This window comes from Marmota monax, unplaced genomic scaffold, assembly GCF_021218885.2.
Source record: "Marmota monax isolate L192 unplaced genomic scaffold, Marmota_monax_Labrador192_F-V1.1 WCK01_AAM20220418_F8-fsc00156, whole genome shotgun sequence".
NCBI lineage: Eukaryota > Metazoa > Chordata > Mammalia > Rodentia > Sciuridae > Marmota > Marmota monax.
In genome coordinates, this window is record NW_026694013.1 from 2,500,155 (window position 1) to 2,526,184 (window position 26,030).

Below are 26,030 nucleotides of genomic sequence, written 5' to 3' on the forward strand. Positions count from 1 at the left end.
TCAACAGCTAACAAGTTTTAGTTAGGCACTGTGAATAAGTTCTAGAGATCTTGTATCTGATATGTTGCCTATAGGTAATAACACTGTATTGTGCTCCAGAAAATGTGCACAATACAGAATAAAGTAGATCTCCTATTGTGTTTTTACCACAATAAAAAAATTAAAAATGTAAATATAAAAATAATATAGTTTACCTTAGGTGCTCCACTGAGCAACAGATCAAATTATTAAATATGTTAAATTACATTTCAGCTGTCAAAACCAGATTATATGGGCTTCAGAATTAGAATGGTTTATGCCTGGTTGATTTTTAAATGTCACCTCAAGAGTGATTGGTTCATGCAATTATATTGCTTAGGGCTTTTTCACACAAGACTCACATTTTAGTTGCATTTGCATTTCCCAAGAAATAAATGTATGTTTTAAGATAAGAATATAAATCTGTTCTCTGCCTTTTAGATGGACTGTTGCTGCTTCACTATTTGGGTAGACCTATCATTTCCTCCCTGGTCAGATTGACAGCAGGCAACCCCAAAGGCTGTGACATGTTTGTCATAACACTTAATGATTTTAAGTTGTTCTGAATTTCTTTCATTTTGTTTACTTTTGTTGATTCTAATCTTACAAATGTTGCAAAAAGTCAAATGAATTTTTAAAAGGCAATGTTTTTTACTATGAAAGCTTAAAACAGACACTGATTAGTAAGGTAAGAAACTTGTAAAAGTTTTTTTAAACTATGTAAAAATATAGGATCACTGAGAAATTAAATAATACCAGCTTGCTTATTCTTTTCTTGGACCACTTCTAGTCATATAAAAACACTTGCATAGGGCTGGGATACAGCTTAGTTGGTACAGTGCTTGCGTAGCATGCACAAGGCCCTAGGTTCAACCCCTGGTACCACACACACAAAAAAAGTTTGCATAATCTGGTCTCACAGCCATGATAAACTTCTGTATTGATTGAAAATACAAATAGAATATACTTCCCCACCTCACAACATAAGAACATCAAAATTTTCATTTATTGTATATAATTTGGCTTTTTTTAAAAAGAAAGGCTGGTAAACATGGAGAAGACTCTAGCATGTTTGTTTTTCTTGTGTATGTATGTAATAAAAACATTAAAGATCTCCAAAATTCTCAAATATTCCTGAGTATTCTGTAGGAGAATTTACTACAATTATTTCATGGTTTGCATATAACATTTGGGGGCCCCCATAGAAGTCTGTATATCAGTTAAGAATAGGAAATAATAAGGAACAAACTCATCCTGACGAGGTCATTTGGCTACATACGCCCTGATTCTTCAACTATCTTCCCTCATTAGCTTGTTTCACCTGGCTACAGCAAACTACCAATTTCCTTGCACAACACTCTCTTGCTTTTTTTTTTTTTTTTTTTTTTTTTGTAAATGCTGTACTCAGCCTAGAAAAACTGCTAGGCTGCCACCTTCCTGCTACCCCTGATGATCATCTAAGACCGAACTCTGGTGCTACCATTCTGAAGGACTTTCCCAGAGAACCTTAGGATAAGTTTGTCACAAGTAGGCCCTCTCGAAAAAGGTACATTCATACATTGCTGGTGGGACTACAAATTGGTGCAGCCAATATGGAAAGCAGTATGGAGATTCCTTGGAAAACTGGGAATGGAACCACCATTAAACACAGCTGTCCCTCTCCTCAGTCTATACCCAAAGGACTTAAAAACAGCATACTACAGGGACACAGCCACATCAATGTTTATAGCAGCACAATTCACAATAGCTAAACTATGGATCCAACCTAGATGCCCATCAGTGGATGAATGGATAAAAAAAAAAACAATGTGGCATATACACACAATGGAATTTTACTCAGCATTTAAAAATAATAAAATCATGGCATTTGCAGGTAAATGGATAGCGTTGGAGAATATAATGCTAAGTGAAGTTAGCCAATCCCAAAAAAACAAATGCCGAATGTTTTCTCTGATATATGGACGCTGACTCATAGTGGGGTAGGGAGTGGGAGCATGGGAGGATTAGATGAATTCTAGATGGGAAAGAGGGGTGGGAGAGAAAGGGAGGGGGCAGGGAATTAACAAGGATGGTGGAATGTGATAGACATCATTATCCAAAGTACATGTGTGAAGACATGAATTGGTGTCAACATACTTTATATAACAACCAGAGATATGAAAACTTGTGCTGTATATGTGTAATAAGAATTGTAATGCAAAATAAAAAATTAAAGAAAAACCAAGTAGGACCTCTCTGAATACTTCTTAAATGAGCCAATGAATTAGAATATGTATTTTTGTATAATAGCTGTATATTTGCTATCTTGTTTTCCCTGTTCATTTTTCTCTTTTTTATATCAGTTTAGTGGTAACACACTCTTCATAAAAATTTCCATCTGTCACTACCATGATAAGGGGTAATCAAAGGTTTAAATGGGGTTCCCACATCTGAGAACTGATGTAGGCACTGAGCAACTGAAAGCTGAGAAGTATGTCTCCTCTTACTCACAGAGACTAATTGCCTCTCAGAAACTCTTCTAAAACCAGAGTGGTAACCAAGACTAGCAAGTCCCAGAGACCACTCCTGCTGATGCCAGCTTCAGGGTGCTCTATTGAAAGGCCAGGACCAAAGATTAGCAAGCATACCACAAGGCCACCTGCTCTGTTTCCTCATGGGCAGCATGCTGCTGAGCCCAGCTCTCTCTCAGCTGCCACAGCACAGCTCCTTGGGAGTGGGTGTGGGCGGGTACACCTCAAACCACACTGGCATGTGAGGCCAAGGTTGTCTGTACCTCCGTGTCTGAGTGGCTTATCTGGATGCTGTGTTTTAGTTGAAAGGGGGATAACACTTTGCTTTGCTGTTGGGTCTATATTTACTTTTTCCTAGACAACCCCAGTCTTTAAATAGCTTGAACCCATTACATTTTTCATTTGATTGCTTTTCTCACTGCTTTCTGTTGACATTTCCTTTGATGGGAAATGATACAGTACTTCAGGTAATGCTGCTATTCTGAGAAGGAATTAAACCACCTCAGTGTAGATGAGCCTGCTTTGACTTAATGGGCAAGCCACTGAGCAGGCTGTGGCTTTTTCAAAATAAGCCTCACTTCTGCTTATAAGCCTTAACAGATGAGACAGAATCTTCTTATCACTATTCCTGCTTTATACTGACGAAGTGAGCTGCATCCTGATAGTTATCACACTATCTTTTCTTTTGACAGATATTCTTTGAGTACCTACAACCATCATGCAATGTGCTAAGTGTTGGAGATACAAAGATGGGAAAATGACAATTGCCCTTACACTCTACCAGAAACCCAAAGTGGAAACAACCACCTATAGTTCAAAGCACAATAAAACAAGTAAGTCTAGGACATAGGAATATGTAAAGTGCTGTGTTTATACTTCTGTGGGAGGAGCCACCACTGAGAAACTGGCATTTGAGGAAGGATTTAAAAAAAAAGTAAATAAAGATGGAAGGAAAGGACTTTCTAGACAAGGGAACAAAGAATATGGCACCTAAATTTTACCTTTATTGCTCTTAAACAATTTGGGTTAACTGTTTTCAAAATCCCTTATGTAATTCTTATTGTTGTTGTTATTATTTTATCATTTGAAATATCAACCTCTGTTAGAAGTGCTTTGTACTCTCTATTTATTTCAATCTTTTCCTTTTATTTCTATTCATCATTTAACTTTATGTATTTTTATATGATGTTAGTCTCTAAACATGTCTCAACCTTATCTTCTTGATGAATTGCATATTTTATAAAGATAAATTACTTGTCCTTGTCTTTATCTGGCTAGTGTTTTTGGTTCAAAAATTCCAACATTGTCTGATTTTGTAAATTACTTTCATTAAATAAAGTAGTCGAGTCTATAATATTGGACCCTAGCCTTTTGCCTGGACCTCAAGAAGAAATAAGATAATAAGCAATAAACTCAGTCTCTGACAAAATGGCTTTAAGTGATAGAGATTGTTGAAGATTTGAGTGAATAAGAACTAGGCAAACAGGGAAAGATGGTGAATGTGTAAAAGTTCACATTATCTGAAACCAAACTCATGCCTCCACTTCTTCAAAAGTTAGGAAATGTGAGGCCCTGTAGAGTTGAGCTTTAGTCCTAGACAAACCATTAACACTTCCTGGCTGCCCAATAAGTTATAGGCTTCCTCCAGCAAAAGAATGAAACCATCCCGCTGCAGGACCACAGGTGGGAAAATGGGAAGGAAGACAGTGGGCCACAATTTCCTTTTGTTCTTTGCCTCTTTTTCATTTTGGTTAAACCTTGAGGGTGGGTTGGAGAGAACTGAAATAAACAGTGTAGTATTGAACTAAACCAGGCCTGCACCACCACACCCAGAACTCTTTATTTTACTCCTGCTCAAAAGTCCTGGCTAGGAGGGCAGTGAGAAACCAAGAGAGTGAGCCAGAGAGGTGTGGACAGGCAAGAAACAAGAACTCCAATCAGAGGGACCCAGTAAAAGAGACTGAGAACTCCACAGAAGGCTACCTAGAGAATAAAGCAGCATTGAACATCTGCCAGTCCTAGATCTGGATCTGGAGCTTTGGGAGTGATAGCATCTTGTATGTGAAAGGGATTTGAAATGGTGGTTCCAGATAGAAGACAGACAACTGTATTTCCCAAAGATGGCTGTAATAAGACTTGCTTTCCCACATATTCTCCCACAGTCTTACCTTTGCATAAGTGTCCCTCCATTTGAATCTGGCCTGATCTTAATGACTTATTTAGCTAAAAGGAGGTGGTTGAAGTGATAGTATGCATTTTCAAGATTAGGTCATAAGAATCCTTGTAACTACCATACGCATCCTTAGAATATGTGCTCTTGAAAAATACTTTTTATAAATCTAGCCTTCATGTTGACCAAAGTCAAAGTTAATGGCATGTAGCACTTCGCCTCATCTCAGCTCCCAGCCAAATGCCAGAAATATGAGTGATCCTTCTTGAAAACCCAGATCAGTTGAGCCTTCAGATGCTACCAATTGATTACAAATATATCAGCAGTCCCAAGAGAGAACCTAGCTTTGCCCACCCAATATACTGAACCATGAGAGATAAGTAAAGGTAGTTTGCATTCCGACATAACCAAATTTAGTACTGAGTTTCTGGTCCCACAAATGAGGAAACTGTCACAAATTTAATCTACTTTTCTTCTTCCTTTCTGATATTACAGTTGCCAAAAATAAAAACATTTGTTCTTTTTCTACCTCTTCATACTTTTGTTTCCTAGAAACTTAATTTCTGACATTCAGAGATTGTTTTCATTTTTTGTGGTTTCTGGTCAACTGTAGATTCATGCTCAATTTCTCTCTGCTTTTAGGAACTCATTGAAGAAAAATACCTGTTTTAATAAACTCTTGCATCATATAGCTTTGCAAAACTCAAGAACTGAATCCTATCAATTTACTTTCTTTTCAACAGTACAAGAATGAAGAGGAGCAGTTAGATGGAATCAAAGTGATCACACCGTTAAATTTTATATCCCAAATATTAGGAAGAGAAAAAAAACAAATTATTTTATGTATATAAGCACATACTGGATTTTATCAAGATTTTTACAGAGAAATAAGAGATTAAAATTTTTAATTTTATAGACAGATTAAAATTTTTCAGTCAGCAAATATCCATAAAGGGCATTTTCCATTTTGTGTCAATCATGGATTTGTAAAGATTCAGTTCATTCATATAATTTTTGGTAGCCTGTTATAACAGATAGGACACATGTCCAGATTGATGAGAAAGGATGTTTTTCGTAACAGATGTATGGGTAAATTAAAATTCCTCTCAGTTCTTTAAAAGCTCATGCTGACAAAATGTTCAGAATCAGTTAGTGAGTTACATGATGGATATGTAGGATGTTTAGACAATAGATGGAAAAATTGAAATAGTTAGCTGATCTAAGATGTAATGTCAGAATAAGTGTTCTCATGAAGAAATGCAGAAAAAAGTTGGCAACCTTAACTTTCCAGGAAAAATTCTGTGCGTAAAAATTATCTAAATCCAATATACTGCTTTCTATCCAAGTCTACAAGCCTACTATTTTTGCTAGAATAACAACAAACATAAGATTTAACCAGCTATACTGTGCAACCAGAGAAGTGAAAAATTCTGTGTACAATGACTCCAAGAGCTTTCTACTGTCATGTATAACTGACTAGAACTAATTTAAAAAAAAAAACCCTTAATCATCTATTAATAATGTTTCTATGTATACCATAAACAAACAAAGAATTTGTGGGCTTACTTTAATCAAGTGTGTTGTAGTAGTTGCCTCACTGGTCTTAGCTACTTGAAAATCCTTTCATTTTTTTATAGCAACAAACAGAAGTTGGGCAGTTTTGAATGCTTCTTGAAGAAATGTATTGATTGGTATTTGGGAACAGCAGTAGGAAGCGCATGACTTTTGCAGCTGTGAGTTTTGATAAATCACAGAGACCTTTGAAAGTGAGTTTCCTTACTTGGAAAATGAGAATGGGGCCATATTTACTATGAAAAAATTAATGAATTGTAATCTCTTATTTATCTCTCTATAAAAACCATGCTAAAGTACATAGCATGCTTCAAACCTTGAACCTGAGATTCCTCTCACCCAGCTAGCTTAGGTGTCTCTCTGTGCCCTTCCTCAGCACCTGATAACCTGCTCCTTCATATCTGTTATTCTAATTGTCTAGTCACACGTTCCTATCAGCTAGTATGTTCTTTAAGAATAGGAACTGTATCTTGTAATTGTATCTTCAGTGCCTAGACATACCACATGAACCAAACTAGGTTTTCAACAAATGTTCAGAACCAAGAAAGGATTTTTATAGAACCAATGCAAGAATTACATGTTCCATTTGTTTAAACTATGTGATAGTTACCTTCCTGGAAATCCATACACCCACATACATGAGATTTATTTAAATACAATTGTATGATATACAAATACTACCTGTTTGCCACAAGGAACAATAAAACTTTTATAGTGAGGGTAGAGGGATGTTTTAGGTTTAAAAAGGCTAATTTGACAACAAGATCTTCTAGAACAAGTTAAATTGTAGTGCCAGACTTCTGGCAACTATGTGTTGAGAATGTTCCAGCTCATCTTCTAAAAACTCTACTTGTATATAATTTTAAATCATGGAGAAGTTTGGACTAAACCCTCGAAGTGCTTCCTTTTTTCACTGTTAGGTACTTGCCTAAGTGAGAGATGCAAAGACAGTGATGTCTTCTCGGGGAAAGAGATAACAAAATATTTTTCTAAGAGAAGAGGCATGCTAACCTCCATGTTCAGATGTTGTTAATATTGATTTATTTTCAAGCCATCAGAAAAAAACTGCCCCACAGCTGAAAGGATTTGAGCTCATTTGGAACTAATTTGGACTCTTCTTCAGTTTCTGAGGACATAGTTTACAGATGAGAGCTCCCTCCAACCCGCCATCTCTTTGTCAGTACCTATAATTCTGCACAATTTCATCTCTGGTTGAAATTCAGAGTATGCTACTTATTCAGCACAAATAGTTCATTATTTTATATTCTAAGAATTGAAATAGCAGTAAAAGGATGTGTATATCAGCAAATAAAACATTCTTCTAGTTTATTTTCTCATCCCAAGAGGTGCTATTCCCCTTTTGACATCCAAATTACCTGCTATTTTTGCTGTCCTGCTGTATTCAAAACAAATCTTTGTATATTTTTATTGAAGTGTCTCATTAAACTTTTATCACAATACATTGTGAAAAAAGATGTTTCATTCCAATATGCACTTTGAGTTCCTTGCCTGGATACCCCATTTGATAGACAGCAACCATTAATTTTTGATAGAAGTAGATCTCCTTCAGCTTCTCCCCAGTAACAGTGTTAGGGGCCGAACTGTGTCCTTCTCAGAATCAACATGTTTTAACCCTTACTCCCAGTACCATAGTATAAGTATCTGGAAATAGAGACTTTAAAATTAAGGTGATGAAAGTCTATTAGGGTGAACCCTAAGCCAATAAGATGGGTGACTTATAAGAAGATGAGGTTAGGACCCAGGTATCACACAGAGGGTCAGACCATATGAAGACAGAGGGACAAGAAAGCCATGAAAAGCCTAAGCAAAAGATCTTGAATAATATCAGCCCTGCCACACCTTGTTCTGTCTTCTGATTTTCTATTGCTTAAGCTGCCCTGTCTGTGGCACTTTGCTATGGCAGCAGCCTAAGGAAATTAATACAACTGTGTAGAAAACTGTCATTAAATAGAAACAGATGTCATTTCTGACCCAAAGTGAAGACCTAGAATGGAACTAAACAGCTGAACCCAAATTCAAAGAACAAATTCAAAACCTAGGAGCAGACTGAGTAGGATAGTCCATGACCTCATCAATATTTTACCTTCTCCCATATGTGAGTGCTGTCCTTTCTCTATGACAATGAAAAATTTTGAAACAAATTTTCTTAATAATTTGCCTGAGAGAAATACAGGAGCAGACAAGGGAATGAGTAAAGTCTGGTTTCAATGGGGGGGGGGGTGGCTGATACATCAGACACAAAGCTAATTTTCAAGGTAGCACAAGAATAGGACTAGAAAAACTAAAGTGCAATCAGCTTAATGATTGTTATTTCCAGCACTGAAGAAGAAAGTTTGCTTTTCAAAAACCCAAAATAAGCAATATGCAAGCATGGAGGAAAGAACTAGAAGTTAAGTATGTGATTAGACTTGCCTGCTATTCACATTATATGAATGTAAATTGTTGCATTTTATCAATAATTTCTGAAAAGAAAAAGAATGTGTTTGGGTATGAGATTTTTACTTGTTTCTGAGTTTGGGTATGATTTATTAAGTGTCTCAGCCTTAGAGACATACTAAAGGAGATAACACTTTTGAGGCTTCATCTCTCAAACCAAATAACCACCTTCACAAAGCAGAAAAATTTGCTTCTTTATCCTTAAATAAGCCAATTAAACCCCAATAGCCTATTAACCAATGGCTGGTTCACTAAAATTTGATTTGGAAGAGAATGATAATGCAACAATATAATTTATTAATAGATGTAATAATTAACATTTACTAAATGTTATTCATAAGCTACATAATATTTTTGCACAAATTAATTCTTAGCACTGTCCTTGAACTCTTACTTACTCAGACTGAGCACAGAGGGGATAACAGGGAAGACCCATTCCTGGCCTCATTTTGGGGCCAGCTGTGGTTCAAAGGCCCTTGATTCCCACACTACATATTGGGTTGCTGCTACTCAGTCTTCCTTCACTCCAGGCCAGAAGTGCATCACAATGTCATGCTCACCCAGGCTTTCCTGTCCCTTAATCTATTTCCTTTCCTCAAGTATGGCCCATAATAAACATCATGTGTCTTTAATCCTAACTGAGCAGTTACACCTCATAGGACCCAGACTACCACAAAATATTTGACTATTTTTTAAAATGCATAAAGATGCTGATATAATAAATGCAAGCAGGTTAACAGTATCACTGAATTCATAAGCAGTTTTTTTTTAATGTATTTCTGTGTCAAGTGTCTGCACTTCTTACAAGTGTCCTGCTATCACCCTCCTCCAGGATTATTGATCCCTCCGAGGCTCTTCCAGAATGTGTTCTTGCTTCTTTCTAATCCATTCTCTACACAGTAGCTAGACCTTCAAAATGCAAATCTTCAACACACAAAATACTCCCTAACTATTTAAGTGAATGAATATGATCTGATAGAGTAGAATCCCAAGGCAATTTTATTCCTTCTCTGATCAACCTTGGAACCTGCATTTCTGGACTTATTCTTTCTCCATTCCTGGATGAAATCTCAGGCAGGTCCTACATTTTTTGAGTGTTCTAGAAAAAATCTAATAAGCCATTAACTTGGCATGGAAAAATCCATGTGGATTTGTATTTAAGAGAGATGTTTCCCCTCACCCCAGTTTGGCTGTTTTCTGATGGAAGTAGAACACCAGGCTGTTCTACTTATCTTCACATCTTGCCAATGACACTTCTCCAGGGCAGACTCTTTCACCTAAATTCTTAACACATGGTAAGTATGTAGTTATTCATGTGAATATTTATATAATATTTAATGTTTTTCTCTCCAACTATACCACAGTCTCCACAAGAGTAGAGACTATGTGTTTTTGTTGGTGATCCAATTCCTGACCCCTTAATAGTCACTTAATTAATATTTGTTTTGATAAATGAATATAAAAAATAATTAACGAGTACTGAAGAGTATGAAAGCTATCATGGAAGTGCAAGGATGTTAAAAAGGTATTCTTTTAAAAATTTTTTGGAATATCTATTTTGGTTTCTTAAGATTGTGACACCATGGCCAAGAATGGGCTTTAAAATGTTATTTCTTCCCCAAAAGTAGAGATTTGGAGAAAGGATCTGGAAAAAAAATAATCATAGCATGGACAGGGGAAATATCAGAAATGTCAGATGGAGGACTAGGGATGACGCTTGGTGGTAGAATGCTTTGTTTAGCATGTGCTAGGTCTTGGGTTCAAACTTCAGTACTTTAAAAAAAATTGTCAGACACATTTCTCTTTTTCTCAGGAATCTGTCCATGGTTTCATCTCTCAGAAAGAAAACAAATAGAATACTTTCTAGGAAAATGAATAAGAAAATGGAAATTAAATACCAAGAAATGCAAATCTGGAATGATCATTTTCCTCTGGGATAAGCTAAATGACTGAAGAAAAAGCTCCACATAGTATATAGTCTTCCCTTGCCTACAAGAGAAGATAGAAGTCTGGCTTTTAAATGGGAAATTCCCTCTGTTAATACAGACAATTAAGTAACTTTTTGCAAAATATTGTGCATGTCAAGCTCTTTAGCCAAAATTTGCAACTTTTGTTCTGTTAGACTTTCTTTCTTTGTTCCCAGCCTTGCTTTTACTCACGTTGTCTCAGAGTCTGCTCAACTCCTGATTGCTTGGGATTTATTGTGGTCCATTTGCCATGCTTGGAACTTTACTTTAATAAATATGTCTCTACAAAAGAAAGTGTTACAGCCATACTCCAGCTTTTTAGATCTGGAACCACATATTGCCCAGACTTCCAACCCTAACACTAGACTGCCAGGCCAGGCACCCAATGAAGAGCAGGTGGTCAAAGTTTCATGCAAAATAAGAGTGACAACCTCCCAAATATCCTGGACTCTTGCCAGATTTGTGTAAGTACAGCCTATTATTTTTATGACAGTAAAGTTAAATGAATGAGCACTCAGAAGACCAACAAAAATTGAAGGCTGTCACGACTAAGGGAAGCTCAGTCACCATGAAGCCTTGTGCCAAACTTGATGCCAACAGAGACTGCCAAGATCACATGTCATGGTAGGCTTCAGTCAACTTCAGTAAGAGCAAGTGGTTTAAATTGTTCCTTAATTCTGTGTTGGAAATTCAGAGATCCAGAGAAGAAAGGCAGCAGAGAAAGGAAGAGGCCCTCAAAGCAAAGATAACCCCTGGATTCTAATCTATGGATACAATTCCCGGGTTTGTGTATTCGACAAAAGATCATGGTCTATTTGATAACACAGCTTTGAAGTCTCATTCCCAGGTCATGGCTTTTGGCCAGGGCTCAGCATGGGAGAGACAAAATAATAATAATGGAAACTGATTGCAGAGGAATATGTCAACAAGTGTAACACCCATGAGGAGTATGGTTGGAGGAGATGAACTGTGAAAAATTGAATATTGCAACTAGCAGTTGTTAGAATTCTTTTCCCCAAACCCGGCATGCTCCTGTTTAGTTTTATAATAAATATCAATTACCCAGTAGGAGAGAAGAGAGTCAACATCCATCACCAGACATCTGGTTTTGAAAACAACATTGTTGAGGAAGAATATAATATGTGAAACTGCATCTTCCACTCTCCAGCAGTCTTGCATCCAGAAAAAGGAATCACTTCGCTGTTTTATTGCAGTTTTTATGGTATTGCATAAAACATTTTTGGCTTCGTGATTTACCTGACTTCACTCTTTTATGACCACAGAAATGTGAAATGTACCTAAAATCAGCCACACCCAACAGCTGAACTTAATAGACAAGTAGTACCACAATTAACCTTCTGTGACTACTGTCAAGAATATATATCTCATAAACGTCATTATTAGACATTTTCCAACATTTTATTTGTTGGACAAATGAAGTCTCTCAGCCACTCTGGAATGCAATCTCCTTTAAGAGATGTGTACCTGATTGAAGCCTTGGTGAGTAAGGGTCCTTTAAGCTTTCACAACAAATTGAAAGCATCCCCCCACCCCCTTGATGGTACAGAACTCTGCAGTCTTAATCAGGTTTTATACAACCCCTGAGCAGATTCCAACATCATTCTGAAGGACATTATACCAAGAGAACCCATAGCTAATTTCTATTCAAGAATGAAATAACCTCTGATTTGAATGATAATACAAATCTGGATTCCCAAATTTATATCTAACATTGCTTTTATTTATCAGGAAATAGCTAATGTATATGAGTCAACAAGTTTCATTTTTGTTGAATATCAAAAATGATCAGCATGTAATGTCTCATCAGAGACCTCCTCAACACCAGCCAAAAACACAGCTTAGAAACTTGTTTGTTTCTGGGTCTCATTTTTTTTTTATCTAGATGTACCATGAGTTTTAAAAATCAAACTATCTTTAAATATAATTTATAAACATGTAATACTATTCTGTTCACTATAAAATAAAAACAAAACAGAAAATATTAGATAATGAAAAAAAATAAATAAAAATGAAAGATCTAATATTTACTTCTTATAATTCCATGGATTGTCCTGCACACGTTTTGGAGTTCTACACTCCACACTGAAGACTTTTGTTTCCACACACAAGGGAAGTCATTACAAAACCATGCTGTGAAGTTACAGCTTAACCTCGGATGGATGACCCTGTCAACTCCACCCCCATCTGCTCTGCCTTTACCTTTCTTTCCAGTTGCCCAGGTTCAGATTTATGGTCCTCTTTTTGTAGTAACAACCCTATGCTAACAACTTTTCAAAATTTGTTTACATGTAAAATAAAATACAAAATAATCAGTGGAGATTTGGATGAGGCAGGGAATAAAGAGTTAAAAGATAACTGCACATTTGGGTGTTTGGGAAAAGAGTGCACCTTTAGAAAGAAGGTAGCTCTAAGGAACAGAAGAATGTTTACAAAAAAAGACTACTTAGTTTATCTACAAATTATGGAAAAACAAAAACATTTCTTCTACTCTTTCTGTTTTGAACATTTATGAACATTTTTATGAACATTTTTCCTGGATTACTGAGATTGAAGTCCTATAAACAGGATGTTCGATCCCAGGGCAATGTCCTTCTATTATTAGCAGAGACTACCAAGGGTGGGCATGTTAGCAACATGTAAAGTACATCATTTTTAAAGAAATTTAAAGTAAAGCTAAGAGTAAGTAAATTTAATACCATTTTTATTATCACCATGCATGGCAATTCTAAATACTATCAAGAGTAAAATATTCCTTTCCAAATGTTGTTAATCTAAATTCTAAATAATTGTGGTGATTACTGTTGAGTTTTAGTCATATGAATTTAAAGCTTCTGATTAGCACATTTTATTATTCGTCCTTTGATAAACATTGTATTCTACATGGAAGTTAATTCAGAGAAATTTCAGTTAGCTAGGTGCCCCTACATACTTGCCTCAGTTACCCACTTTCATTTCAACAGTTAGTAACAACTCAAAACATTTGTTTCTCATATCTTGTGTTTCCAATCTCTATACTACAATATATTCCTGGATTTAAACAGCAGATTCTAAATAAATGTAGTCCAGTGATTGCAAAGACAAATTAACAGAAATTGAATTACATTCATGTGACCATTATATATGATTATATGAATTTAATGTGTTAAAAATTAAAATTGAAACAGTGAAAACCAGGAGGTACAATATTTTTCTTTGATAAGTACAAACTTCAGTTCACATATAAAATATTATAATGAAATATTTTTAAGATTGATTTTTTTTCTTTGACAGTGTTTTTGTCTTAAAACCATAGATTGGATCAAGAATAGTGACCTTAACTAATCATTATATAATTACTACTGAAAATAATTTTGTTACATATAGGACAGGGGTGTTAAAAAGTGACTCCTTATGTGCCAAATATGCTGGACATGCCACTGACTAAAAATATTCCCCAGAGGTGATGGTCCCCATCCCTGTGGTCCAGGCTCATTATAACCTACTTGACTCTCCTACAATCCTGTTCTCTTTCCTTGCCATTCCCAACAAACTGACTGGTCAATGTAATTAAATTCAGGTACCTAAACCTATATTTTTGTAGTCATCCACTTTCAGACTATCACTTTCTTTACCTGATTCATAAATAATAAATAGAGGTTTCTGTTTTCCTGTTAGAGTATCTTTTAGTAGGTCCAGTTGTGTACTGATTCCTCTTAAATTTATATCACTGACTCTTACCTATTCAGTGAACAGAAGATTTGTGTACCCAATTTTTTATGCTACAACTGCATCTGGATGCCTAAGAGGCAGATTAAATTGACATGATCAAATATGATTTAATGTTTCCCACCATATCTACTCTCTCCCCAGAGAACTTCATATCAGTAAATTCCATTATTCTTCAATGTGTTGCTTGGGATTAACACCTGGGTATCTCATTTCTCTCTTTCTCCTACATCCACATCCAGTAAACCCTATAGAGGCTCAAGTATCTACACATAATCCAAATGCATCCAGTCTTCACTCCATCCCCAACTCCCGCCCGAGACCTAGAAATCTGTAAAATCCTGCTACCGTCTGTTTCCCAGCTTATCTGTTTCCCATCCATAGACTCTTTCACAGTGGCCATTGTAAGCTTTTAAAATATAAATAATCTCACCTGATCCTCCGAACAAAACACTTCCATAATTTTCTGTCAAATTCACAAAACTCAAAGCCATGACACCAGTGCACAAGCTCTCTATAACCAAGTAGAGGTGGTACCTCTGGCCTCTCCTGGCTCATCTGTCCCTTACCTCACTCCAGGTGAGCCATGCTGCCGTTGTTGCCATTCCTTCAACATACCAACAGTCACCCGCCTTAGGCTCTTCACACATGATTTCTCCTCAGCCTGGGACACTTGTCCAGATTTCCCCAAGACTTTCCCCTTCACTTCTTCAGGTCATGGGTACCTCTTATGAGACGCCTTCCCTGAACACTCTATGCTACGTGGAACACCACACCAGCACACCCTACTGCCTTGCTTTGGTTGATTTCTCCTCAGGGCATTTTTCAGTATCTGACATATTATACTTCTACATTATTGTTTACATTTCCCTCCCAAGTTAGAATGTAGTCTCGAAAGGGCAAGGATCTTGTCTGCATTGCCCATGGCTGAGTCAACCAAAGCTAGAATTGGTACAGAGAGGCTCTACAAATATTCATCCCATTAACCAATGAATTGTTTTACCCGACTTTTATACCAAAGTCCAGTCTCTGATCTTTCTTGTTCACTCTCCCCCCTCCCCTTCCTCAACTCCTACTTGGTTATTGAGAATGCCTCTTTTGCTGGCATCTCTGGGCCTCACTCTCATGTTTTCTTGACAGAACCTTGTAGAAAAAAAATTGCAATTTGTTAGCAGGCGTCTCTAGGGAAGGAGGCAGAAAGCCTGGCCACATAAATAGAGTGGGCTTTTCCAGCTCTGATTGCCTCCAGTAATGGTCACCCCCACAGCTATTCTCTGCCTCTTCATTGTGTTTTCTTTAAACCTCATTTATTCGTGGTGGCCACCTGCCCCATCCTGGATGATGAATTGGAGCACTTTTGCTTTTTGTGGGCACATATGACTCCTCATTCTCTCATTCATGATTCTAAAATGTAAAAAAGTTCTGAAAGCCAAGAATGTTTTTTCTAAACTTGATGCTAACTCACTTGGCAGGAAAACTTATGTGGTTCTTTATGACCATTATTTATTCCATGCTAATATTCACACATTTTATAACAGATATATTAATGTGTTTGATTAACAGAGTGCTGCTATAGACTTCCTTGCTGGTATAACATAAAATACAGAATTTGCTCTGTCTAGCTTTCCCAAATCAGAACTCTTTTGAGTTGTGAAACATGTCTGGGCTCAGAGGTCTTTGATGATGGAGGTGGCTGAGTCTGACTCAACTTTCCTAGCCACATGTGGTAGAAAGGGATATCCATATGACCCAGAACTAAAGACTAAAATGTAAGAGGAAATCTTTTGATCTTCTAGAAAAAAAGAATCCTGCTTCCAAAATGAAAAAGCCAAGCCTCAAATGGAATGGTTTTGCCTCAATTCTTGCTTCGTGCTCAGGGTCTGGACTGAGGATGTGGTACTTGCCACCTGTGTCTGTGAGGAGCCAAGATGAAAAGGTGAGTTGAATATTGTCGGGGGAAAGGGGAAGAGAAAAAATCAAACTAATAATAACAACCCTATCCCCAAAAGAGCCTGGAATCATGCCTCATGTTCTTCTTAAGTAAATAGAAAACTCCCTTATTTTTCAGCCAAGGTTACTCAGTCTCTCTGTTAATGGCCCAGATGGGATATGACAGGTACAATATAACAATGTGTCTGAACAGGTGTCAAATAGGATCCTCACTCAGCAGACCACAAAGTAACCACTTCCTGATGAAGGATCAAACAAGAGGTTCTAATATGGGACAGGCAACAGAAGACCCAGGTGCTAGCCTTATCAGTTTGCCAGTAAGTGAGGAGAGAGAACAATAAGGCAGGAGCACACCCACTGACAAAGAACCAACACTGTTGCAGCAATTGCTTATCATGAACACACTCAAGTTTATCACAATCCTGTGTCATGCTTATGTGGTAATGGTGCCAAAGTCAATACCACTGGGTATTAAAGCGTTGTTGCTTGCCTAGTCCTTGCAAAACTTTTCTGAACTTTTTGGTGAGTGAGTCTGCACTGCCAAAATCCTCTTTGCTTCTCCAAAGAGCTTAAAGAGATCCAGTACTGGTAATGCTCTTCTTCGATCCTTGCTCCCTTGAGACTGTCCCTCACACCCATGATGGAGCTCAGCGATCTCAGCTTCTTTCCATTTTCCCTCCCAGCTCCAGGACACTGACTTCCTACAAGATGAAGCATACTTCTTGCCTCCTCATCTTCATCTCCCTTCTTCAGTTGATGACTCCGGGGAGTTTTCAGTGTTCCTTAGACTCTATAGTGAATAAAAGAATTCAGGAAGCTCTCAAAGGTATAGGGAACTGCCGGGAATTGGGAGAAATAGGAGGTTCACCCTTACTCATGCCTCCTGTTCTTAAACCCTAATTTCACCCCTAGTGCATCCTAAGTCAGTCCTAGTCAGCCCACCAGAGCCCAATCTTCCTGCCCAGGGCTTCCTTAACTCTTCTACCCACTTTGGGCTCTTGACTCAAGTTTTCCTGATGAGGAGGAGGAGGAGAAGAGGGATAGTTATAAAACATTCAAATGTAATACATAGATTTATGTTGATTAGTTTAATTTCCAAAGCCACTTTATGAGGTAAGTACAGCTATAACTTCCACTTTACAAATGAGGAAGCTAAACCTTAAAAGTTATGATTGTGGACACAGTGATACCTCTAAGGTAGAAGAAGATCTGGAAGGGGATTATGAGAAAGCATCATGATGGGCAATATGTCTCTCTCCTACTCAGAGTATAAACCCTCCATCCCAACCAAGACACTCTCGTGTGTCAGCATCACAAGCTCAGGAAGACTGTCCTCCTGTCCCGCTGGTGAGTAACACCATGTGGAAGACTTGTGGGTAAGATGCCCCTGTTTTCCCTGCCCATCCCCTAATACATATACGTTCCCCAAGTTAAGGTCTGTGTTACCTTGAAGCCAAGCCGTAATTTCTGCTTCTCGGAGATAACTTCCCATCCCGTTTTCCTTAGGATGCTATTGAGAGATCTTGAGTTTCTATTACTCCCCACTGTTCTGCCCCCACACACCAGCCCATTCACGTCAACTGCCTTGTCATAGTGATAGCTTTAGTCTCTCTCTAGTTCTAAGCCTCTGTGTTGGTGGTGGTGATGGGGCATTCACAGAGGTAAATTTATCAATTTAAAGAAACTGAGCCGGACATGGTGGTGTATGCCTGCAATCCCAGCAGCTTGGGAGGCTGAAGCAGGAGGATCACAATCACAAGTTCAAAGCCAGCCTCAGCAAAAGCAAGGCACTAAGCAACTCAGTGAGACCCTGTCTCTAAATAAAATATAAAACAGGACTGGGGATGAGGCTCAGTGGTTGAGTACCCCTGAGTTCAATCCCTGGTAACCTCAAGAAAAAAAAAGAAACTGTTGTTGCTTCTGTAATTTAGGGATTTTTTTTATTCTTAAAACAGACTGCAACATTGACTGTAATTTAGCCCCCACAAAACCTAGATTTATCCCTGGGCTTCACGGGGATAAAAGATGTTTACAAATGTGCCTTCCAGTTCTCAAGATCCAAGGGCTCTGATGTCAGTGTCTCACATGTCCATGCAGGTATGGTCGTCACTGGTTGTGCTTGTGGTTATGCCTGTGGTTCCTGGGATGTACGGGGAACAACCACATGTCACTGCCAGTGTTCTGTGATAGACTGGACCACTGCCCGTTGCTGCCATCTGGCCTGAGAAGAAGGAGGCCGAGAACCCAATTTTGTGATGATGTCTATAATGAAACTGTGATTCCAACCAGGAAATATCATTTATTATAATACTGTTTCTTGAGCAATAAGACCAACTTAAAAAAAAAAAAAAGAAAGAAAATAAAGACCAACGTTGTACTTCCCTGCATTTATGTCTTTGATGTTATTGACCTTAGCTTGGGATTCTTCTAGCCGGAAAATATTTTCAGTATCTCAGAAATTCCATCTTAGTATGGCATGTAGGATTGGTGGTTAGGAAAGCTAAGGGAAGAACGGGGGAAATTAGACTGACATGCCTTCCCCTCCCTCATCATTTAATAAAAAATGTCAAGCATATTGCTTGGCATGAGGCACAGAGAAGTGAAATAACATGCTCTTATGGAACAATAGTGGGCTATAAGCTGAGTGCATAAAGAATTTCCAAAGTATAGGCAGGCAAGGGTAGCTTTAAAGAAATAGTTTCTAGATTTTCAGCATGTATTTGTACTCTTTCTTAAACTCAAGTACCCGAGATGTGCTTTGATCAAGGTGACTTCTTTCACCACTGCCTTTCTCCGAGGCAACAATAGAAGACTACAGCCCTCACTGAATCTTGCATGAAGTAGAATTGCGTGCGGTGGCAGGCCACCAAAATCAGGCCATAGGAGAATTTGTCTTGGGCTTTCTGAAAAAGAGTTTAGTGCCTAAATAAAAACAGAGACTCAAAATTGTCCATGATTCTTGTTTCGTGGGTTATTTGTGTGAGGGAGGACATGATGTCTAGAGCCTTGTCAGACATCTTGTGTCTGTGAAGTTAGTTCAACCATCTTGTGACCTTTTAGACAGAACTATTAGAATGGTAAAACAGAAAAGAAGAAAGGAACCCAGGGCTGCAATTATATTATTCCACCTCTGAACAATCTCTGGAATCATTTAAACATGTTTCTTAATAATGAAATTATAAACATCCTTATTTATTCATTTAACAAATATTTATTAAATTCTATCTATATCAGGCATTGGGATTCAGCAGGGGCCAAAATAGGTAATTATTACTACCTTTATAAAGTCTGCATTCTATTTCTAAGTCTTCTGGCTAGGAATTTTGTTGCTTTCCTATGGATAGGATTAATCTAGGGCAATGTCATGTTATCTAAGCAGATGACTACCAGGGCATACATTTTATACTTCGATTTTCCTGTTAAAGCAATAAATGAAAAGCCTATATTGAGAGATGTCATCAAACTTGATGATTCCTGGCAGGGTAGCTGCCAGGTTTGTGGGGCTGTTGGGGAGAAAGAAAAAGTCAGGAATACTTCCCTAAATAGAGAAGCAGAGCAAAGGCAAATAGAACTTCTTAGGATGCACTTGAGATTGTCCAAGCCTCCTCCTGAAGGCCTGAAGTCCTTCCTGCCTCCTTAGATCCCAAGTACTGCCAGAGTGTTTGTGGAAGTTAACCATTACCTGCATCAGACACTGAACATGCAATGAACACTTAGCTCCCAACCTTTGCAATCTACAATCATTTGTCTCAGGCTGACTGGTTCTAAAAGAAAAACATAAATCATCACTGATATAGAATCTGATAGCCTATCATCTATGATTTGTAGACAAGTTGACTTCAATTCTAGAACATTAAATTAACAATAAAAGATAATATTCCTAGTTACTGAATTTGTGGGGGCAAAAAAGAAAGAAGGGAAAAAATGGGACCACTCTCTAGTGCTCTTTCTCCTTCCCATAAGTCTAGTATAAATATTCATGATACTAGGCATACCTTCCCTACAGATGGAAACATAGTGGTTCAGAATATGGTTCCATGATGAGGATATGATTAGAAGAACTAGAAAAATATGATTGCCTTTTAGATTCTTATGGGAGGGTGGTGTTATGGTTTGGAAATGAGATGTCCCCCCAAAGCTCCAATGTTCATGCAGGAATATTCAGAGGTAAAATATTTAGATGATGAGAGATGTAACCTAATCAGTCTAATCCAGTTTGAATGGAGTAATAAGTATTATAGGCAGGTGGGGCAAGGAGGGAGGAGGTGGGTCCACTGGGAGCATGTTCTGGAAGCATTCATCTTCCCTGCAACTCCTTCTCCTTACTATCTCTGCTTCCTAGCCACCATGAACAGAATAGTTTTACTCTATCATGCCCTTCAACCACGATATTTTGCTTCATCCTGGGCCCAGAGCAATGAAGTTGGCTGACCATGGATTGGAACCATAAGCTCCCCTCCCCCGCAAACTTTTCCCCCTTTAACTTATTTTTGGCAAGTATTTTGGTTACTACAATGAAAAGCTGACTAACACCAATGCAAGAACCCTGGTGGTATCACAAGTCAGATGTTATAGTGTTGTTCTCTCATCTCCTCCCTCTATTCCTGTCCACCTTCCTTTTGCCATGCTATGAGTATTACAGCAAAGTTCTTGCTCCTCACAACTCTTTAGGTTAAATTACTTATTTTGAAGGCTCAAGTGAAAAATAGATATGACAAATATCTATTTATTACTGTTCTTCTCATGTAGACCAATAATCTGTAAGGAAAAAAGGAATCACCCAAACACAGGCCAACAACTACTAATCTTTACAACCCACAACCTAAAAATACCATGAAAATAAGACAACGAAGGAAAAATTTCAGAAACCTATACATTATTCAGTAGTTTTTGCTAATTTAGTATTTTCACAATGAGGTTGGAGGGATGGAACATTCAGAAAGGAAAGAGGAAGAAAAGCAAAGAAAAAATTATGTGCATTTACTCATTCTTTACTCAAATGCTTAATACATTCTATGTAAGATTCACATGTTACTCTTTGGTTATCTAGAGTAGCAGGCCTATCCTCCTTTTATACTGCAAAAGTGATTTTCAACCAGAGAAATTACAAATATCCAGATATATTTATGGTTGTCATGCAAGACAGGGGAAATATATTGCCATCTAGTGAGTATTAGCCACAGATGCTGGGAAATATCCTGCAATGCACAAGAGAGGCCATATAAAGAATCATCTTATATGAAATGTTGGTAGCCTAATACATTTACATTAAGAAACTCAGTGCTAGAATATATGCTTCTATCATGAGAGAGATGACCCTATTTCTCACTTAGAACACTTGGAACAAGTATTAACAAAGTGAAAAGTACTATCTTTCTAAAGACTTCTATTGATAGGCTAATAATACTTATGTATCTCTGTTCCCTAATTCTTATAAGGGCTGCTTATAACCTGAACTCCAAATTTTACAAATAAATGATTTTAACACTTCTTCCTCACATGCTAGCAATTAGAAGTACATTTCTTCCACAGGCTTAAACTGACCAATGCATAAGTACCTGGAAATATTTTGAATGGCAGATTTACAGTTCTACAGAAGTCAAAAAACTATAAGAAAGAAAGGGATTTATGCTAGCAGTGCCTCATGTTTTATTTGTCTACATGACAATTGTATTTACTTCCTTGTGTGCTCTCTGGGTGTCAGAAGGCAGAGCTTCTGTATATTTGCGCAGTAAAACTTAATGGGACCATAATGGGAAACGTTGATAATCTAATAAACCATCATCAGACTCTTATTTTTAGTTGTCGCATACCCTTTTTCTGAGATATTGTGCTATTTTAGCTAAATAAATCTCCTTTCATTTAGGTGAGAGGAATTATTATTTTTTCTTCTGGAAAACCCATAGAGAGGAAATGTCAAACACATAAACTGTATGATAAGGAAATGTTAGTACTAAGACTTGGACATAATCTCTTAGAATATGGACTGGAGGTAGAAGAGAAGATCCTGGATGATGAACAGAAACTCCTGCATGGCTCTAAATAATCTGAAAAGACAACAGAAGGACTTCTACAACTCCACAGAAGCATTACTTACCTAAGCAATGAAGATCATTTGCATGAGCAGTGGTATAATGTGAGGGAATCTAAGAACACTCCCCTTTTTTAAATGCCCTTGTCTTTTTGACCTCAAATAGTAACACTACATTAATTTGGAAAGCAAAAGGGACTAGAAATTTCTGAGCCTTCTAATTAAATACATATATTAAATATATTTAATAGGAAGGATCCCTCTCTGAGCTTTTCTGGACAGTGTGGTTTGTATAATGGGCGGAATCATAGAAGCTAAATTTTAAAAATTATCAAAGTTTACAGTATTCACCCTGTATATATTCAAAGCTCTGCCTCAGAGGGAAATAAGAGGGAAGTGGAAGAAAAATTGTTCCCTTCCTGGGAGAGGCCCCATAGCTGAGGGGAAAGTGCTATAAATAGTAGGGATGTGAGGATATGTCTGTAAGGGGTCAGGAGGGAAGGGTGGACCAGACAGAGATGATGTTCAACCCCAGGACTACAAAGACCCCAGCATACAATTTTCCAATCCCAAAGAAAGAATTTAGAGGACTTAATGGAGAGGGCTTAAACATCTTATTACTCCTGTACTCCTCAGCAGTGGCAGCCCTGTGAAAGGGAGGGCCACTCTGGCCTACAAGCCGGGGAATGTGTGGCATAGGTTGCATGCCCTCTGGGCAGATGGAATTCTTTAGATATTTTGTGAGTACATTGTGCTTTGATCACTGCGCTTTGATCCTCACCTGAAGACTGAAGACAAGGGAAGTGGCCCATTTCATTTCTTTATTTCCTTTGTTATCAACATTCTTTGGAGTCCTTCTCATTTCACTGCCTGGAACAAGTATTGCTAGGCACTCACTAGTGTTTACCCCAATAGAAAAGGAGATTGAAGAGGACCTGAGACTGAGTGTGCTTAGATTTTAAAAGGTGGGCTTTCTCCCGTTGCATTCTGAAAAAAAATTTATTGTAAGTGAGGTTTAGGGGCTTCATTAATCCCAGGAAGAAATTTGTGGGCTCTCATTGGCATATAGTTGGTAGAAATTTTGCAGCCAAACAATAGGCTTCAAAAGGAAAGAACCTGGTGCAAAACTTAATTCTAAGCTTAACTTATGTGCGAAATAAGGCTCATAAGTTTAAGGTAAATAAGGAAAAGTACAGCTATCTAGACAATTCAACAGTGTATTGTCTGTTATTGATTTTTGTACACTTACGTAGAAAATACACATGGGTTAAACTACATTGGGTGTGGTTTCCTCTAACTGGAATTATTACCCTTAAGATTAAAACTTTTAAAAAAGAATAAAACCTATCAGTCCTAATAACATAATAATAGCTGTGTACATTGTACACACACATATAATTTAGGAAGACATTAAAAATACTTATTGATATAATTTTTAAAAAATATTTAATACATTTGTGTTCCCAGAAATAACTAGTTCCTAGTTTTCCCAATATTTCCTCATCCATTGAATTGAAGAAATTTTTAATTTCCAAAAAGATAACTGTTTTTTAAAATTGGGATTTTTCCAAAAGAGAGAATTTAAGCTGAATTTATAAATATTTCCTCCATAAAGAAATTCATGGTCTGATTTACAGTTTACCAAAAGCCAATGTTCCATGTCTACACTGTGCCATAGAAAAATCAAACAGATATTATTCACGCTGTTTGAGACATTCTTCTTCCAATATTGTGATTTAGGCATCAGAGTTGTTACCTCCTAGACAATGTTTCCATTGCTTAAATATACATCTTACTTACACTGGGGAGAACTGGAGAATAGGTTAGACTCTGTAGAGTTTGGCAGTGGCGGAGAAGAGTAGTGTGGCAGTTCCAAATAAGTCCACACCTTATGGCTGGAGAATAATCTTTGGTTACATATTGCCTCAGCTAAATAGCTAATTTCATCACTGGAAAATTCTACCTTACACAAAACACAAGAGCACAAACCCAATTCAATCAAATTCTTTGTCATTTTATAAAAATAATGGTTTTTCCTCTGTTATCCAATAACTTATTCTTCATCAGGATGGCCTTTCCATCCATATTTCTATTAATATTCTGTTCAGAATTACTTAGTTTATAAGATGATTGAGGTAATTTCTAATGTAGTTTCTAAGTTGATCAACACTTTAATTTTCAGGGTTATGATTTCCACACATGAACTGGTTAGGGGGAGGCATGTGCATTTAGTCTATTACATTGAGAGAACCCCAAGTGGGAAAAAAACCAAAGAAATGCATGACAAGATACATCATAACTATACTTCTGAAAACTGAAGTCAAAGAATAAATTCCTGAAAACAGGCAAGGAAAAATGACATTACAAATAAGGAATGTCATTTTGAATGACAATGGACTTTTCATCGCAAACCAAGAGGTCATAGGAAGTTACACATTTTTCAAATGCTGAAAGAAGAGAACTGTCAACTGAAATTTCCAAACGTAGAGAAACTATCCTTCTGGAATGAAGAGGAAATAAAAACACAAAGAATGGGTCACTAGCAGACACACCCTAAAGGAAGTTCTTCAAACATAAAGAAAACAAACAAACAAACAAAAAGTGAAGATATTTGAAGTATCAAGAAGAAGAAAAAAATGGAGAAAGCAAAAATTATTGGCAAATATAGTAGACTAAACTCTTCATAAACTTAATAAATCATATTTAATGACTGAACAAAAATTATAAGACCATCTGATACTTAATACAATTATATTTAAAAATAGAGGAGATGAAGGAGCTGGGGTTGTGGCTCAGTGGTAGAGAGCTTGCGTAGCATGTGTGAGACACTGGGTTCAATCCTCAGCAACACATATAATACAAATAAATAAAATAAAGATATTGTGTCTATCTACAACTAAAAAAAAAGTATGTTAAAAAGAACAGAGAAGATGAAGTCATATAAACAGAGGTAAGATTTCCACACTTAAAGTGGTAAATTGATATCAGAGAAGAGTGATAAATCATACACACACACACACACACACACACACACATACACACACACACACCAAGCAACCAATAAGAAACTATAGAAAGTAATATACTCAATAACACAATAGATAAATCAAGGTAAAATACTGAAAAATTTTGTTTAAATAACCAGCATGAAAAGAAAAACAAAGGAGTGAAAAATAGGGAAAAAAGGAAAGCAAATATTGAGATTGGCTAATACTGCTTTACATGGCATTTCAGATAAAGCAGACTTCAGAACAAAGAAAATTACTAGAGAAAAAGAGTATTATATAATACTTTCAAAAGATTAATCTCTCAGAAAGACACTAAATATGTATACAATGGACCCTCAAACCCTGAAGCAACAAATACAGGGGTAATAAGAGAATAAACCTGTAAAGGAAATTTTCAAAACCTTAAATTCTACTCTATGTATAAAATTTTCCTTTCTGAATATCTACAAAAGTATATCTGCCTTACCTTTTGCATTATAATGTGGCCTCCTTTCTCAAGGCATATGTCCCCTTTTCTCAGAATAAAGACATAATGAAAAGGTATCAACAGAAGTAAAAAAAAAAAATGTACTGCACTCCTAAGACTTGCTGGTTTTGGATTTATGACTTTGACTCCAATTA

General features: G+C 37.1%; 1 protein-coding gene across 1 annotated transcript; it reads left to right on the forward strand.

Annotated features, from left to right (window-relative positions):
- Positions 1-16,877: 16,877 nt before the first annotated feature.
- On the forward strand, positions 16,878-18,730 carry Retnlb (resistin like beta). Its single transcript, XM_046464050.2, has 4 exons — positions 16,878-16,958; positions 17,054-17,196; positions 17,637-17,717; positions 18,468-18,730. Exons 2-4 carry the CDS (start codon positions 17,079-17,081, stop codon positions 18,593-18,595), a joined length of 327 nt encoding a protein of 108 aa, XP_046320006.1. The 5' UTR covers positions 16,878-16,958; positions 17,054-17,078; the 3' UTR covers positions 18,596-18,730.
- The last annotated feature ends 7,300 nt before the right edge of the window (positions 18,731-26,030 follow it).